The sequence below is a fragment of the Tachysurus fulvidraco genome, chromosome 10 (genome assembly GCF_022655615.1).
Source record: "Tachysurus fulvidraco isolate hzauxx_2018 chromosome 10, HZAU_PFXX_2.0, whole genome shotgun sequence".
In the NCBI taxonomy this organism is placed as follows: domain Eukaryota; kingdom Metazoa; phylum Chordata; class Actinopteri; order Siluriformes; family Bagridae; genus Tachysurus; species Tachysurus fulvidraco.
In genome coordinates this window covers 17,266,435-17,285,081 of record NC_062527.1, presented here as the reverse complement: position 1 = coordinate 17,285,081, position 18,647 = coordinate 17,266,435, and the positions used below count along the sequence as shown (strand labels likewise).

The window sequence follows — 18,647 nt, the reverse complement described above, 5'->3', positions numbered from 1 at the left end:
TAATGTGCTGAATAAATAAAGTGGCCTCATTCCTCTCTCTCTGTCTGACCGATGAGTGTTATCAATCTGTCCCCGCAGCCTAATGAAATAACCTCACTCTCATCATATTTCTGTCTCTCTTACACACACACACACACACACACACACACACACACACACACACACACACACACACACACACACACACACACACACACACACACACACACATTTTTGTCTAGCTAAATCTGTCAAACTAAATGTACATTCAAAATAAATATTTAAAATTTAAAATGTTTTTCTGTAATAATATCTACAGATTAAGTATATTGTAGTAGAGCTGATAAAAAACTAGCTCCAGGGCCAAATGTGGCCTGCAAACAGATCTAAACTGCCCCAAGGCTGCTCTGTTAAGGTGAATTTCTATCCTAGTGCCATTAATAATCAGGGGCACATTAATGTACGGGCTTACACGGGCTGATGCTCAGGGGCCTGCACTAAATACGGGCTTCATTTGATATTTTTTTATTTAACATTTATTTAAACATTTAATATTTTTAGAAATGTGTTTTACATCCTTTTTTTAGGTTTGCAGATAATATTAATACACCTCTAAACAAACAAAATATATAAAATCAGAATTTCTTCCATTACGAAGGTGTGTTGGTTGCGTAATTGGCGTTGATTGCATAATGGGCGCATCCTTCCGTCAACCAATAAGCAGTGACTGCGTACAACCGTATAGTGACTTTTCAAGAAGCACGCGGGCGAGCCGCAGAAAGAAAAATGCGCAAAATGATAGAAACTGGCAACCAGCAGCTAAATTCCCCACCACCACCACCTGTATTTCCAAAGCATACACATCGCTCTTATTTCTCTATGTAAATGCGCCCCTTTCAATAACTAACAACAACAACAATAATAATAATTGTTATTATTGTTATTGTGTAACAATAATAACAATAATAATAACAATAATAACAATACTACCACCACCACCACCACCACCACCACTACTACTACTACTACTACTACTACTACTACTACTACTACTACTACTACTACTACTAATAATAATAATAATAATAATAATAATAATAATGCTCTATAATTGCACTATAATTGCAGCTCGGCTTGTTTCTCCGTGTACAAATGAGACAATGAAAATTCATTTGGACTTGGACTCATTATTGGAGTTGGAGCGTGTGCGTAATGTACTACATGACATCATGAGGTTTCGTGACCAACGGGGTCACGTGACGCACTGATCAAGTTCTTTTTGAAACAAAACATCAGAACTGAATTGGCTTGATGATGACGTTATGGAACAATGACGTCACGTTCCTGAAGTTCCACGCGTGTTCTAGAACCATCTGACGCACATCAGGCCATGGATAGTTAGCGAGAGGCATTTTAGCGCGATAGTTCAACGATTTTACAAACATTAGCTGTTAGAGATTTTTGCAGCGTTTTAACAGATTACAACAACATCCAAATTTCACCATGTTTGCACTGTTTGTTGGTAATCTTCACCCTGATGTATCAGAGCTCATGCTTGTGAATAGATTCTGTCCTGCAGGACCTATTCAATCTGTCCACGTCTGCAGGGACAGACAGACCGGCTCGTCGCTTGGCTACGCCTACGTCAACTTCCACCATCGAACTGATGGTAAAACAAGCCAGACAGGAAAAGTTCCCTTACACTGTTTCTGTAGTTGTATACCAGTTTTATTATGTGGATTATGTGGATAAGGTCACGTTTTAAATGGTACAAAAAATATATAAAAATCTATATGAGTTTTATATATATATATATATATAATATAAGCAGATAGTATATAGATTTTTTTAATTAATGATTTATTTCTGTTCCTTCAGCTGAACAAGCTTTAAAGTTGTTCAATTTTGAACTTCTTTTGGAGAGACCCATGAGGGTCATGTGGTCTCGCTGGGAACCCACCGCAAAGGTGATCAAAGGAGGCAACATTATTATCAAGAACCTTGATCTTTCCATCGATGATGCTGCCCTGTTTGACACCTTCTCCATGTTCGGGTGGATTGTGTCATGCAAGGTCTGAGCTTTGAGCTATTCTGAATAGCTGAATATCTGTGTTGCATGATTAATTCAATTGAAATTTATTTGTTTAGTGCTTTTAACAATGGACATTGTCTCAATGCAGATTTACAGAACATAAGAAACATAATAATACAAAATGTTTAATATTATACAAAGATTACTATAATACAAAAATTTAAGATTATTATTAGATGTGTTTTAGATACATATTTAATTTAATTGTTATATATATATATATATATATATATTTTTTTTTTTAATTAGATACATATATAAATTTGTTTGTATTTATCCCCAATGATCAAGCCTGAGTATGTGTATTAGCTAAGTTTGATTGTAAACTGTGTGTTGAAATGCAGTGTTTCTCCTGAAGGTTGTTGAATCAAAAGGATTCGGGTACATCCAGTTTGAGGCACCGGAGGCAGCGGCGATGGCCATTGAGCGGGTCAATGGCATGCTCCTGAAAGGCCGCCAAGTGTAAGCCATGTGTAAATTAGTTAGTTTTTAACAGCCAGGATTCAAATGTCAGGGTTTTTAACATTCCACTTTAACCAACTGCATAAGGTTTATTGAACTCTACATTGTTGAAACAGTTGTGCTGTAATTTTGCTTCAGAAGACAAAAGAGCAGCTTCTCTGTTGTGTTACAGCACCATCGAGTACTTTAAGCCTCCGGAGGAGCGCCAGGTGAAGGACCCACGCCCCAGTTCCCAAAACCAAAGCACCAACTTGTATATCAAGAACATGGACTACAGCATTGACACCGAGTGCTTGTACATGACATTTGCACAATTTGGAACCATCACAAGTGCAAAGGTCACTTACAACTAATAATCACTCAATCTTATTCTTAATAATCTCTATCCACTTCCCCTTACTAAGTGAAAAGCTTTCGTTGATTGTTCCTCATGGTCCTGCCTCTTACAGGTGATTATGGCGAATGGGTGTTCAAAGGGATTTGGCTTTGTATGTTTCAAATCATCCCAGGATGCCATGAGAGCCATGAATGCGATGAACGGCATGACGTGGGGCACGAAGAAGGTGTACGTGGGACTGGCTAAAAACAAAAAGGACCGCCAGGCTCTCGTACAGAGAACAAACTCTGTGAAAGCTGCAGAGACGGCTGCCCCACTTGACTCTGCGGAGGCGGCTGCCCCCATGGACTCTGCAGAGACGGCTGCCCCACTGGACTCTGTGGAAGCTTTGGAGACGGCTGCCCCACTGGACTCTGTGAAAGCTGTAGAGACGGCTGCCCCACTGGACTCTGTGGAGATGGCTGCCCCACTGGACTCTGTAAAAGTTGTGGAGTCAGCTGCCCCCCTGGACACTGCGGAGACAGCTGCCCCACTGGACTCTTTGGAAGCTGTAGAGACAGCTGCCCCACTGGACTCTGTGGAGACGGCTGCCCCACTGGACTCTGTAAAAAATGTGGAGACGGCTGCCCCGCTGGACACTGCGGAGACGGCTGCCCCACTGGACTCTTTGGAAGCTGTAGAGACGGCTGCCCCACTGGACTCTGTGGAGATAGCTGCTCAACTGTATTCTGCAGAGACGGCTGCCCCACTGGACTCTGTGAAAGCTGCAGAGATGGCTGCCCCTGAGAACAAAGTGGAAGCTGTGGAGATGGCTGTCTCAGAGAACAAAGTGGAAGCTGTGGAGATGGCTGTCTCAGAAGACACAGTGAAAGGAAGCCTAGCTACACTTGAGGTACCGAACACAACTGAACTAAAGGCGGCGTCTACATCTACGGACTTTCTAGGTGCCACACGTGCACACACACACGCACACACACAAAAACAATGATAATATACTGCTTAATATTACAATATAATGTATGATACAGATTATGATACTAATCTGGTTGTGTGAATGTAATATTGAGTATTAGAAGTGTTAAATTAATATTTAATTTTAATAAAATTAGTCTACGTTCCCTGTATGTACACAACTCGCCACCATCACAGAAGAGGCTAGTCAGTGCTTGTAGATGATCAGTTCCTGATGACTTGTGAATTTCACACTCACATACACATATACACACACATACATCTAGCTCTCACACACTCCTCCAAAGGAGGGGGAAGTGAGGCAGCATTAGGGCTAGGTTAAGGCAAAACCCACATCAACCATCTCTCCCAAGCATCTTCCTTGCTAATGCACGGTCTCTCGTGAACAAAATGGATGAACTGCTGCTCCGGATAACAGCACACAAGCGGATTAAGAAATGTCATGATTTTTATGGAAAAATGGCTCAACGACATTCCCAGCAGCGCCATTGAGCTCAGGGGTCGCAGTGCTTTCCAGGTGGACAGGGCGGCAGTGGACTCTGGTAAGCTTAGGGGTGGAGGTCTGTGCATTTATGTTAACAAATCATGGTGTATGGACTCTACTGTTACTGAAAGTCATTTCTCTGTTCATTTAGTGAATTTGATGATTAAGTTCAGACCCTTTTGTATCATTGTTGTGACTGCAGTGTACATTCCTCCAGATGCTAACGCTAAACTTGTACATCCCGAAGGAGCTTTCATCGTTGCTGGAGATTTCAACCCTCCAACCTGAGATCTGTACTACCAAAATTTCATCACAATATCTCCTGTTCTACCAGAAGGGACAACACACTGGATAAAGTACAGTATACACAAACATACCTGGGGCATACACGGCCATTCCCCTCCCACCTTTGGGTCAGTCTGATTACCTCTCTTTGTTCATGCTACCCAAATACACACCACGGATCAAACGGGTGAAACCAGCTATGAGTACAGTAAAAGTATGGCCAGAGAAAGCCATTTCATCTCTACAGCAACAGTTTCAGGATACTGACTGGAACATGTTTGCGTCACAGGCCACATCGGACTCTAACACAGACATGGACATTCACACATCATCTGTTTTGGACCATATGAACACGTGCATTGACAATGACACTACCGTTGAAATGCTTTCCTAATCAGAAATCGTGGATGAACTCTGAAGTTCGTCTCCTGTTGAAAGAAAGAGCTGCTGCTTTAAATATAACAGAGCCAGGTCCAACCTGAAAAGAGACATTAGGAAAGCCAAACATACATACAAAGAGCACTTCCACAACTCTGATCCCAGACGCATATGGAAAGACATCCAGACCATCACAGACTACAAACCGACACCTCGGTCTCAACCAATGAGCAGTGCCTTCCTGCTGGACAAACAATCAGTCAAGGCATAGGACATTTCACCTCAACCGCTGACTCTTCTACAGCTCACAAGTATGCAGATGACCACCACCGTGGTTGGCCAGATCAGCAACAACGACGAATCTGCCTACAGGGAGGGAGATCCAAAGCCTGACAGTGTGGTGTGCCATCAACAACCTGACACTCAACACCACAAAGACTAAAGAGCTCATCGTGCACTTTTGGAAATCTAACAGCAGGAGATATTCCCCAGTGTACATCAATGGAACTTAGGTAGAGCGGGTCTCCAGCTTTAAGTTCTTGGGAGTTCACATGTCTGAGGATCTGTCCTGGCACCAGAACACTTCAGCTCTGGTTAGGAAGGCACAACAACGCCTGTACTTCTTGAGGAGCTATCTATCTATCTATCTATCTATCTATCTATCTATCTATCTATCTATCTATCTATCTATCTATCTATCTATCTATCTATCTATCTATCTATCTATCTATCTAAATATTATGTTTCTATTCTCTCTCTCACACACGTTCTCTCTCTTTTCTTTCTTTCTTTGCCAATGAATCCATGCTTTTACTGGTTTACTGGTAAAGGAAATCCACACCATGCTTGACCATGCTAGTAAAATCACCTGGATGCTTATGAGAACATAATAAGCGATCCCAAGCTCCTGGGCACACACACACACACACACACACACACACACACACACACACACACACACACACACACACACACACACACACACACACACACACACACACACACACACACATACAAGAACTATGTATTCAAGTAGCATAACAAGTGTTTCATATCGGATTTCGCAAATATCTTTGACATGATGTATTAGCTTTGGTCATTTGGAAACAAAGCCTTACCCAATAATCTTTCAGTCCTCATGTCTGTGTGTACATTTGCAAGAGAAGCCAGTTGCAAGCCGGTGAGAATCTTTAATCAAAATTGCTGATATTGATTCATATTTAAACGGATATCATCACAACACAATATCACAGGGATTAAAAAAAAAAAAGCTCAAACGCCATTTCTGACTTCTGCATTTCTCTTTCAGGAAAACCTGAAGATGATCTTCAGGCATAACAACAACAGGAAGAAGAGGAAGAAGAAGTAAAAAAAAATTATCAATGAACAATGATTGTTATTTAAATTGTAAAAAGAAAATTGTTTATTTTTTTCCAACTCAAGAACATTTTGATCTAATCAGTTAATAAATCGAATAAACCTTATAATAAAAGTATAATTAAATAGAAAAATTACAATTAAATAGAAAAAATAAAAATAAATTAAAAGAATATTAAAATCAAATAAAATATAACAATTATCTGGAAAAAAGAATCTCCTCAGAGTGAGAGCATTCTGTTAAGAAAATTATTCTTTATAATAACCTTTTGTTCTATGTTAATGTTCTGTAAAGCTGCTTTGAGACAATGCCAATCGTAAAAAGCGCTATACAAATAAACTTGAATTGAATAAAGTTGTCAATCTCAAAAATCTGAAGCGATCTCAGATCTCTAAATAGCAGGATCTAGTTTGCTGGATAAATGGCATGAACATTTTAAAATGAAATAGCTCATGGACAGATGTTCACGTACATGTGGCTTCATTTCCTCTAAGACTTTATTTTTCATGATTTTTTGGTAAAAATACTTGAATTGCCCAGGATTCTTCTTTTAAATTCCTACCATTGAAGACAGATATGTAATTACTTTCTAAGATAGCTGTAGTTTCGCTTTGTTTGCTCGATATTTCTCTCTATTTTCTTTTAGATATTCAACTTTTTAAAAAATATTTCCAATCAATTAAGAGATATTTGAAAAATGTAAAGATTTGTGTATCCCAGTAATATCCAAGCCACAGATATCCACATCCATAATTTAATAATATATATAATACAATACAAATAAAGGCTAAAATATAGTATCTGCACTGTAGTGAAACTTACCATATTTCACCTGATTCTGCTTTGCTTTATAATCTGTAAAGTATTTCTATAACCTGAGGCATATATCATTGAATTTCTATAATGCATTGTATTTATATAATTGCTTTATATAAATGTGTCTGCTTTGTTTGATTGACATCTGCTGACTCCAGCTTTTGGCATCAGACATTTAAAAAAATCAACTCTGGGCACAACAGACAGATGCAGTAAGACACACACACACATGCAGCACAGTTCAATCTGATTATGGTGTAAATATTGTGGTTCTCAGGGAAATAAGGGACATGATATAGAGACATATGGCCTGAGAGACAAAACACTGTGTGTGTGTGTGTGTGTGTGTGTGTGTGTGTGTGTGTGTGTGTGTGTGTGTGTGTGTGTGTGTGTGTGTGTGTGTGTGTGTTGTGTGTGTGTAATGCACGATCTTTTTGTGCTGAAAATCTAAGATACTACACGAGGGCCAAAAATCACAGATGGGAATACCACACACACACACACACACACACACACACACACACACACACACACACACACACACACACACACACACACACACACACACACACACACACACACACACACACACACACACAAACAGGCTAGCTGGTATGTGGGGGAAGTGTTGAGTGTGAATTTAAGTTTATGAGGGAAATCTATTAGTGAGCAGAAGGGATAGGGTCCATCACAGGTCAAATGATGCATGCACATGCACGCACGCACACACACACACACACACACACACACACACACACACACACACACACACACACACACACACACAGAAAACCCACTCCAGGCCTCTGAGATACAAAGAAGGTCCTAATGATCTCCATCCGTCTCGTTCTTATAAGCAAGAATATCATCATGAGGAAGTGACTACCCTTAAGAAGAATATCATTTACTGTAAAACTTATTTCAAGATGAGTTTAACATCAACAGAATGATGAAGCATAAACCGACAAAATGTTTGAGCAAATAAACCAGAACAGTGAGCAGTTTCTTTATTATGGCACAAAAATAAAAACAACCCAAATGGCCTTCTTGAACCATTAACTGTTTCAGCAGTCTGCAGAAAGCACAAATTAATAAAACGTCTCATAAAATAATCATTTTTTAGTTGTCAATTGTGTCGTTTCGGTCTATACGAGCCTCTTCCTTCGAGCCGTCTGTGTATCAACATATACAGTAAATATAACAGGCTGCATAATAAAGTAGACTGTTCGTCATAGCACTTACATTACATAAGGTGTAATAAAGATGTCAGTTTAGGGCGTCTCAGTCAGCTCTCTAGCCCTCTATCTCTTGAATCAGTACGCTCATTAAACCCTTGGACACTGATCACTCAAGTTCCAGTGGCATGACAACACCAAAATCTTTATGTTTATGATAATTTCTGTAGATTAAATAAAGAATGTTGTTCTTTTAGATTAGATTAGATTTGATTAGATTCAACTTTATTGTCATTACACATGTACAAGTAAAAATCAACGAAATGTAGTTTAGGTCTAACCAGAGTTTTTACATGAGTTAAATAAATTAAATAAAATGGTAATATAGATGTGTATGTACTATGAACATATTATACAGATGGCAATTACTATAAACTGAAATTTACAGAAGGATATGTGCTGTAACAAAATATATGGCTATTACTGTAAACAGTAATTATACAGATAATTAATTATACAGATAATTGATTAGTAATAATACAGATGTGTATGTACTATGAACATAATATACAATTTTTTATATCCTTGAAACATTTCTAGCTAATAAGTAAAGGATGGATGAGAGTTTGGAGCATCAGAAAATATGACCATTTCCAGCAGAGAAGTGTATTGTGGTATTTTTTTTATTAGAGAGCAAATATTTCAGTGCACTGGAAAGATTTTGTGATTAACTACTGAGCTAGGGAGCTGATTGAGATGCACTCTTAATCAAGCTCACACACTTGCTTCTAAAATAAGTAGGTAGCATCCTCTGTATCTCTAATCAGCAGAGGCTACAGGGATAAAAATATATATAACATGCGTTTCTCTTAAGCACAATTTTTCCCAAGAAAATATACTACACAACTACACTACTACTCTTTCAACAGCAAGCAGGAGCTGGGTTTAGTATAAATTCAGCAAAATTTAGAAAAAAACAAACAAAAAAACCCGCCAACCCCCCCCCCCCCCCCCAAAAAAAAAAAAACAGTTTCTTTATTTAGTTCTATTCTTTATGAATTATAAATAAAATCATAACCAGTATAATCAATCTATTCAAAAATATATAGAATAAATTAATAAAATAAATCACAACCAATCATCATAAATCATCACCTTGAATGTAAACATTTCCAGATCCATGTTTTTTGTCTCTAATATTCAATTCACCAGTTTTTGCTTAATCCTGAATTTTGGATTGATGGTATTTGTATGGTTTAGAACATATTCCTAGTTTATAAGTAGAGTAAATCCTTACTAATAATATTTATTATAACAATATTCATTTGCATACAGATTAATATTCTTAATTCTATATATGCACAGATCAGCCATAACATAAAACCACCTGTCTAATATTATTGAGGTCTGTCTTGTGCCACCAAATCAGCTCTGACCCAAACAGCTCTGACCCATCGAGTCACTGGACCACAAGAGCCCTAAAGGTGTCTGTGGTATTCCAGTAAGTTGTGAGGAGGAGCCTCCATGGATCGGATCATGGATCGGTTTAATGTCTGTGAAACATGGGAGGCCAAATCAAAATATAAATTCCGATCATTACATTTAAAAACTACAATGGAACCTAAAAAACAGCTCAAAATGTCCTTTAAAACATCCAAAAAATCTTAAGAACACCATCAGATGCTAATTCAAAATTGACCATTAAACTGTGCTGAGATTAGAACTGATGTCATCATGGGGTAATAAAAAAAGGCGAGCACGGGAGTCAGCCTGAAGGTCGTCTTCCTCCCATCTATCTTTGTATTGTGCGTAAATTTTTAGTCATTACTTAATATAATAGACAATGATCAGTCTCTAATCACATTAAATATGTGACTGACTGAATCACGCAACATGTGAATAAAGTGTGACATTTCTTCATTACTCACCAGATGATGTCATGCCCTCAGTTCGCAGTGTACTACAGCAGAATTATTGGCACACCCCAAGTTCACTATTAGAAAACTAATTACACTGCAGTGTATGTTATGACAGATACTTTATACTGGTGTGTCAGGAAACTCTTGTTTTACACTCATACAATAAAAGTCATTTATTTTAAACTGAGAAAGTGAAAAATCCCCAGGATCAGCAAACATTGTTCAATGAAAAGTGCAATTTTCATGTGAACAAGAAGCAGAAAATTGTGCAAACATTGATCTCTAGTAGCACTGCATTATTAAACAGATATCAGTGATTCAAATATCATTGGATTGCTCTTGAAATCGACATATAAGTATCTTGTCATCGTTTAAAAATATCAAATATATGTTGCGCTGGTCTCAGGATTACCCTGTATTACCATTAGGTGTTTGCAGATTTAGGATGAACTTTGAGTTGTGAAGTGTTTTGTGTGTTCAGGAGACTTAATATTACTTTTACCACAACACGGTTTTTAAGAGTTATTTTAAACTCAAGACTGTCTAGAGCTTGTAATGTGGATGCACTAATTAAACCAAAAGCACTTTATACTTGTTTGGTATGTGTTGACAGATCAATATATTAAAAACTACTTTCATTCATGGCATTTGGAAGACATGCTTTTCCAATATGACTTATATTTATCTCATTTATATAACTGATCATTTAAAGGTTAAGGGCCAGGCTCAATAGCCCAGGAGAGGTATCCTGGTAGTGCTGGGATTTGAACTCACAACCTTCAAGCAGTTGATCATTATCTTAACAAATTACCTATAAACACTAGGGCAGGAATAGGTCCTGGATGGGTTGCCAGTAATTGTTCACAACTTTAAGAGTCACCAATTGACCTACTAGGATGAGAAGGAAACCAGAGAACACAGAGGGAACACAAACTCACACTGTGAGAACATGAACAACAAGCTCAAGGTTGAACCCCAGAACATGGAGCTCTGAGGTGACAAACAGCAAATAAATAAATACAAGGACTGGTGGCATCTTTGTCTCTATATCCAATATCAGTTAAAACACCAAAACTTTGGAGGGTTGCCATAAGCAAGAGACAAATTAAATCATCCCTTTTGCTTGGAACCCCCATAATGAACCATAGTGAGGCAGTATTCACCTGTGTGTTGGACATAAGACACAGGATGCATATATTACAGTATATCCTATGACCAGATGGTCTTTAATGTTCTGCTGCTGCTTTGCTGCTAGTGGTCCTGGGAGTCTTGTGAACATCAATGGCATTAATGAATTTATGAATTCTCAAAAGCACCAGGATATTTTGGCTACAAAACAGGTTCATGCTGCCAAGCTCAGTCTTGGCTGGGAATGTATCTGTCAGCAGGAGGATAATCTAAAACAACTAAATATGAAATCTTAGTGTTCTGACATGAGCAATATTCTGAGTGTTTGCTGAAAAGTTTAGTACATAATCATACACCTACAAAGATATTGAAACGTTCTAGACGGTGAACTGGTCCAAAAAATCTATCTTTACCACCAAGTTCTAAAGATGAAGACAAACTGCTTCATGCTTGAAACTGAAATTTGTGCCAATAAGCAGAAGAATGATCCACTGCCAATAATTGCCTTTCCTTCTGTGCTTAATGAACTTGATATTTGTTTTCTTTATATTTAGAAATGTGTAGCAATCATACCTTAGTCAACTGCATATGCTGTTACAGATGGTTAACTAATGGAAAGGAAAAACAACCTAATGTGTCTTAGTAAGGTGTTACCAACTATAACGATCCTCCAGAACACCTTCAATTCGCCTTTGCATCAATTCTGCAAGTCTATGGAGTTGTACTGATAGATGAACACAGTTTTTCCAAAACATGTTCTGATCACTCAAGCATATGATTATCATTCTTATCGCATCCTTCAGTGAGCTGTTGTGCCCTGTGGAGTCATCCTGGAAGAGACCACTCACATTAGGATAGAATTGTTTCATCATATGATAAAAGTGATCAATCTGTAGACCAGTGTTTGGATTTGCAGAGATGTTTTCCTCTGAGGTTGCTTGCATACTTGCATACAGATTATGTGATCAATTAGTGCTGGGGTTCTTAATGGTTTAAAATTTGCATTCACATTGAATATTATTTATTTCTGGAAAAGATCTCCTCAAGCCCATGTCCACAGAATCTGCTTGTTCTGCCTGTTTCTTTGGGATTTGCTTCTGGGGTTTTCTTTCAGGTACTCAAGTTTACTCCCACAGACCTACAGGGTAGCCTGATTGGCAGTGAGTGGTTGTGTGAGTGTGTTCAGTTGTGCCCTGAAGTGGGTTAGAACACAATCTAGGGTATCCCAAGCCTTGGTGCCCCAGCTTTCCTGTGACCCTGTGTAGGAAAAGAGTTTCAGAAAATGGTTAGATGTTCTATACTATTTTCTCATAGTTCCAAAACTGAAATAGTGAAGAAATTGACATCATCACTTAGGAATACCTGCAAATGAGGTGCTATTCCCATATAAGACAATTTATAGCCATGGAGGCTGGAATGGGATGTACAGTATTTGTTCTCATAAAGGTGAGATAATTACAGTGCTCCAGTTTGATGAAAGTCTGGTTTTATATATATCAATAGCCATAATAACGCTTTTTCCATTATCACAAAGTATTAATATCTTCTACGCCTGATGTTCTGTTGACTTGAACCCCAGACCACCATATTACTGAAGACCATGGTTTAGCTCTCTAGACTGATCTTGGGCTCAGAAACTGTATTCAAATGTACCAAATTCCTGGCTTAACTGCCGTGATTCTGGAAAAAAATGCCGAAACAGACCTTAGTGGACCCAAACATTGCCAGCAAAATAAATAAATGTCTTTACAGCATAGAGCCCCTGTATTTTTTTATTTTTTTTAAATTCCCTTTAGTCCCTTTCTTTGAAATATATCTGTTTTTGCTTTTGTGTGTGTGTGTGTGTGTGTGTGTGTGTGTGTGTGTGTGTGTGTGTGTGTGTGTGTGTGTGTGTGTGTGTGTGATATGATATGATATGATATACATATATATATTCTAGAAGTGTCTGCAATCATTGTTTCTGCAAATACTTTTTATGGCACCTTGCTGTTCTCCCTGCCTTGTTTTTCTCCCCTAAAGTGTTGGCAGTGGAGTAGTAATGACTCATCTGTATGAAGCTGTCTGGGCTGCTGTAGCAGCAGCAGTTTACCCAAGTCGGCTATTACAATAGACAGAACGGGGGGGAAAACTTCTCTCAGCTCCACAGCTCAGCTCTTTCCACCTCTCTGTGTAGTGAAGGAGTCTCCTTCTGCAGCAGCTTTTTGTTTAGAGCCCAGGAACATGCACACTCTGCTGAGCTTCACCCAGCCAAGTCGAAATCCAGCGTAAAGCAAATGGTTTGGAATAAAAGTGTTTTGTTCTACATTGGAAACGTCTAACTCGCTGTTCATAGGAACCAATAACCCTGTGGAGTCAAGCTTCAACACTTCTGGCTCTGATATTCAAAATCTACTGAAGGCCTTCAGGTGTTTCAGAGTTTGTTCAGTGTGAAATGAAAAAAAAATTCGAGTTTTTTGGCGTATAAAGCAATGAGTAGGAAGAAATGACACAACATTACACATTGGATTTTTCTTTTTGGATTCAAAACTGGAGGCTTCAAATCTTATTGAAATTGGATTTCTAGATGCACGACTCTGACCACACAAATCAATGGATTTTGTCCAGCTTGATCTGACCAGCTGCCAAAACCAGACCAAGCTGGTCAGGCTTGCACCCTTCAGTGCCAGCAGAAAGAAAGTCAGAAAATGATGTCAGAAAATTATGATGAAAATATCAGCAAGGACCATACCTAAGGCAGGCCTTGGGGGAAAAGTAGGTCCATCTGAGCCTGTAACAAATTAACATATGTATCCTAGGGCATAAGGCAGGTGCAGTTTGTTGTTTTAAAGCAGTTTAGTTGCTAGTGTCTGCAAAACATGCATCTTATTTAAAACAAAATCTACAACCAGATCTCAAGGTTGTTATCTGGCTAATTGATTTGCTGACTTTTTTGTAGCAAAAAAAGCTGTGGAAGCAAATAGTTTCTAAAGTAAGCGTTTCAGCAAATGTTGTTTTTGTTGTTGTTGTCATTTGGCTGCTTCTTGTTCGGGGTCACCAAGGCAGTCCAACCGATCTGCATATTTTAATTTTTGGCACAGTTTTTACACTGGATGCCCTTCCTAACCTAACCCTCACATTTTATGCACACCACTGTACCATCCACTGAACGATGAATCTTGTGATATGAGAACAAGAAGCGAGAACAGCTATGAAAGTCCAAGAGTAGGTGGGAACAAGAGAATCTGGTTCTGTCATCTTTTCACTCAAGAGTACCAGAAACAATTCACACAATTGTAATACTTTCATTAAATATTAAGGGTGGCAAGGAACAGCAAATAAAACCTAAACCAAACAAACAAATCAACACTATATGAGTCTAGACTACACACAGTATAAATATAGCTATGTTACAAACAATCTTCGCTGCACGGGTATTCTTAACTAACTCCTTTACATCTTTCTCTCTTTTGTGAATTTTTTATTTGATTTCGCACCCAGTTGCTATTGACCATGTTGACAACAAACTCAATTTTGCTTGCTAGCCTGCAGTGGTTTGTCTTGAACAATCAAGGGAATGAAACAAGAGTCGACAGAAACACAGATAAGTCAACCAAGACTAATATGAGGAATAATACAAGATTTTACAGAGTTGTAGGTGTCCAGGATCAGAGCTGGGAATGGATGATCTTAGCTCTGTGCCATTGTTGATGCTAAGTATGCTAATTATCTTAATTAAATGTCTGTTACCTTCCCTCAAATTCAAGCTGATTGTCTAAGGTTTTTCTGGAGCAAGAAAACTCAGCATGTCAGCGGGTTCTCGGAATTGGAGCTGAGACATTTCTATCTAGAACACACTGGCTCTTCTCCAGTATGCATGGAGAGGAGCGTGGAAGAGACTCCTGTACCTAGAGAGAGAGCTGTGTTAGGACAGCAATAATTAGATTTCAAATAGTGTCCAGGGTTTAAATTTAACTTTAAATTTAACTTTATAACACTAGGGAAACTCCAGGAAGTAACTTAGGTGGACTTCAGGATTAGTCTAAATTTATAGGCTGGTAAAAATTCTGGAGTGCTTCACAAAATTTCATGAGAAACAGAATGTTTCCAGGCTTCATTTTCTTACTGCAGCTTTAGAAGCCCTTTGATATGAAACCAGCTGATATTCAGGAATTGTTCAACCTTAGCATTTTAGCTAATGCGATGGCTAAGACTACAGGCGCTGGCTCCATTGTGGAAAGCTTATTAAAATGGCAGTAAAAAAAGCACAAATCAAAAGCAGTGGAGCATTAAGACATACGAGCTCCATTAGTCAGCATTTCAGAGAGAGCACAAACACACACAAAGCTGGATTCCCGGTGTTGGCAGGTGTAAGTTACGGTAATAGAAGTAAGCTATTCATACCATCAGTTTGTCATTATTTGATGTATATTCAGTAGTGAAGTAAAATGATAAAATTGTAGAATGCTGCAGGGGAAAAAATTGTGCTGGGTAGCACCCTAGTGGTAAGCATTCTCCAGTTATTCCAGTTTACTCTGGTTACTCCAGTTATTCCAGTTTACTTCAGTTACTCCAATTACTTCAGTTTTCTCCTGTTACTCTAGCTTACAGCAGTTACTCCAATTGCTCTAATTTACTCAAGTTACTATAGCTTACTGCATTTACTCCAGCTTACATTGGTTACTCCAGTTTACTCAAGTTACTCCAGTTTACCGCATTTACTTCAATTACTCCAGTTTACTTCAGTTACTCAAGTTTAATCCAGTTACTCCAATTCCATCAGTTCACTCTGGTTACTCTAATTACTCCAGTTTACTGCATTTACTCCAGCTTACTCTGGTTACTCCAGCTTACTCTGGTTACTCCAGTTTACTGCAGTTACTCCAATTTCTCCAGTTTACTCCGGTTATTCCAATTACTCCTGTTTACTCCAGTTACTCCAGTTAACACCGGTTACTCCAATTTACTCAAGTTACTCCAGCTTACTCCGGTTACTCAAATTATTCCTGTTTACTCAAGTTACTCTAGTTTACTCTGGTTAAACCAATTACTCCAGTTTAATTCAGTTACTCCAGCTTATACCAGTTACTTCAGTTACTCCAGTTTTCTCAAGTTACTCCAGTTATTTGAGTTACTCTAGTTTACTCCAATCACTCCAGTGTTACATCTTTTCTGATCTGTGATTTTAAACAGATTTTTTTATTTTATTTTTTTAATAAGCATTATGATAACACCCTCTTTCTCTCGAAAAGAATTGTTTCTGTTTTGCAGGCAATGGGTTGCCATACCAAATTTTGATTTGGAATATTCTCTTTTGTTTATTTATTTTTCATTATTTTAATTGATATTAAATTATTAAAACTATTTTTGATAGCATTTATTACTTTAAAGTATTTATTCACATCTGCCTAAAACGTTCTGCCTTAATCTGGCCTCAGAAATGTACAGAAATGTCGATTCAGATCTCATGAATGTTTTTCCTCTGTGTTAATGTTTTTGTTAGCAGTAAGCTAACTGTGGTGAGTGATGTATGTTTTTCTCCTGAGAACAGCAGCCTGTACAGTCAGTGTAATAGATCTGTGTACAAGTGTATAACTGTGTACGTTGACTGATCTATATCAAATCAGAGTCAGGAGTTTTAGTCAAAATCAGCAGTAATTTGGTGACCTACACTTTATTCACGTCTTGTCTACTGAAAAACTTAGCCGAAATTAGCTGAAAATGCTAACTTTACAGAAGTTGTTTTAACCGCGTGACAGTTTGGACTGGAATGTGTTTTTATCTCTCCACGGCACCTTATCTTTTCATTCTTTCTTTTTTTTTTTAATTTTCAGCAACAAAAATGTCACACCGCGCCTTACGCTCTGCTGCGTCTGTCTCTTCATCTGTTTTTCCCTCCTGCCATGTTTATTTCCTTCCGCAAGCGAGCCCAAAATGGCCCACGAAAAAGAGCAGAGATTTGCCAGCATTAGCTGCATTTAATGCTTATTTTATCATCTCCAGGGAAAATAACGTTTGAAGAGGGAAAAAAAAGAACCAAACCAACTGGTGTGTGGTAAAAATTTAATTAGGCGGAATCTGTCTTCCCCACTCTTTTGCTTTATTTCTGTACGCGTGTGTCCGGGAGAGAGAAAGAGGCGCTTGTATAATGACTAGATTTGAGACATAGACAGGGAAAGGGATTCAATTACTGCGGCCTGTTCTCACTCACACCCCCTGGCGATACAGCAGCACCCCCATTTAAACATACACACACACACACACACACACACACACACACACACACACACACACACACACACACACACACACACACACACACACAGAGCACATTACTCACAGCTCAGTAATACTGCAGTAAATGTAATATATGATTGAGGGTCAGAGAGCCTGAGAAAATAAAGCAAATTTTTTTTAAAATGGCAAGCTAATCATCCGAGCGATCGATAGTCAAAGCCCGGTGGAAGAAGGAAGACGATCGGCGTATCGGAAAGCAATCTGTGCAATCTTTTTTCTTTTTCTAATTATTATTATTTATACAGATCTTTTGCTGTGGGACTGTGTCTGACTTTATGTGAATATGACCATTGATCGTGTGAATTTCACTGCAGGGCCACCATTGCTCATATCACACCACTTTCTTTCTCTCCCTCTTTCTTTGCTTTTTCTTTCTGTCTGTCTTTGAGAAAAAAACAAGCTCCTGCAGACTGAGAGTCTCACATACTCACAAGGTGTGCTATCTCTTCGACGTTTTCACTCTGATACGAATCACACCATGCATCTCTCTCTCTCTCTCTCTCTCTCTCTCTCTCTCTCTCTCTCTCTCTCTCTCTCTCTCTCTCTCTCCGACTTTCTCTTCCTATAGCTTTTATCTTTCTCCTACATACTGTTTTTTCCACATAATTTATTCAATCATAACGTCCATTGCATTTTCTGTCCGATAAGGCAACACAAAGCTCAAACTGTTTGAGAAATGATTCGCTTTAGCTCTCGCTTAAGTACACACACACACACACACACACACACACACACACACACACACACACACACACACACCAGACATTTAACCTCGACCATCAAATGCAGTTTATCAATAACTATCCAGCAGGCCTGACAGCTCAACACCGGTCGTCTGTCAACCTGCTACTGCCTCTGATCACGCTTGCTGTGACTCACACACACATACACACGCATGAGGACTTACACTAACATACACACACAGATGGAGAGAGAGAGAGAGAGAGAGAGAGAGAGAGAGAGAGAGAG

General features: G+C 38.6%; 1 protein-coding gene across 5 annotated transcripts; it reads left to right on the top strand.

Annotated features, from left to right (window-relative positions):
* The first annotated feature begins 1,323 nt into the window (after window positions 1-1,323).
* Window positions 1,324-5,991, top strand: LOC113654839 (polyadenylate-binding protein 1A-like). 5 transcript variants are annotated; one of them, XM_047819226.1, is made up of 7 exons: window positions 1,324-1,648; window positions 1,858-2,051; window positions 2,430-2,533; window positions 2,706-2,871; window positions 2,983-3,678; window positions 3,715-4,384; window positions 4,574-5,991. In XM_047819226.1, exons 1-6 carry the CDS (start codon window positions 1,483-1,485, stop codon window positions 3,856-3,858), a joined length of 1,470 nt encoding a protein of 489 aa, XP_047675182.1. In that variant the 5' UTR covers window positions 1,324-1,482; the 3' UTR covers window positions 3,859-4,384; window positions 4,574-5,991. The 5 variants fall into 5 exon arrangements, with proteins under 5 accessions (XP_047675182.1, XP_047675179.1, XP_047675180.1 ...); XM_047819223.1 differs by having other exon boundaries at window positions 2,983-4,384; XM_047819224.1 differs by having other exon boundaries at window positions 2,983-4,384; window positions 4,544-5,991.
* The last annotated feature ends 12,656 nt before the right edge of the window (window positions 5,992-18,647 follow it).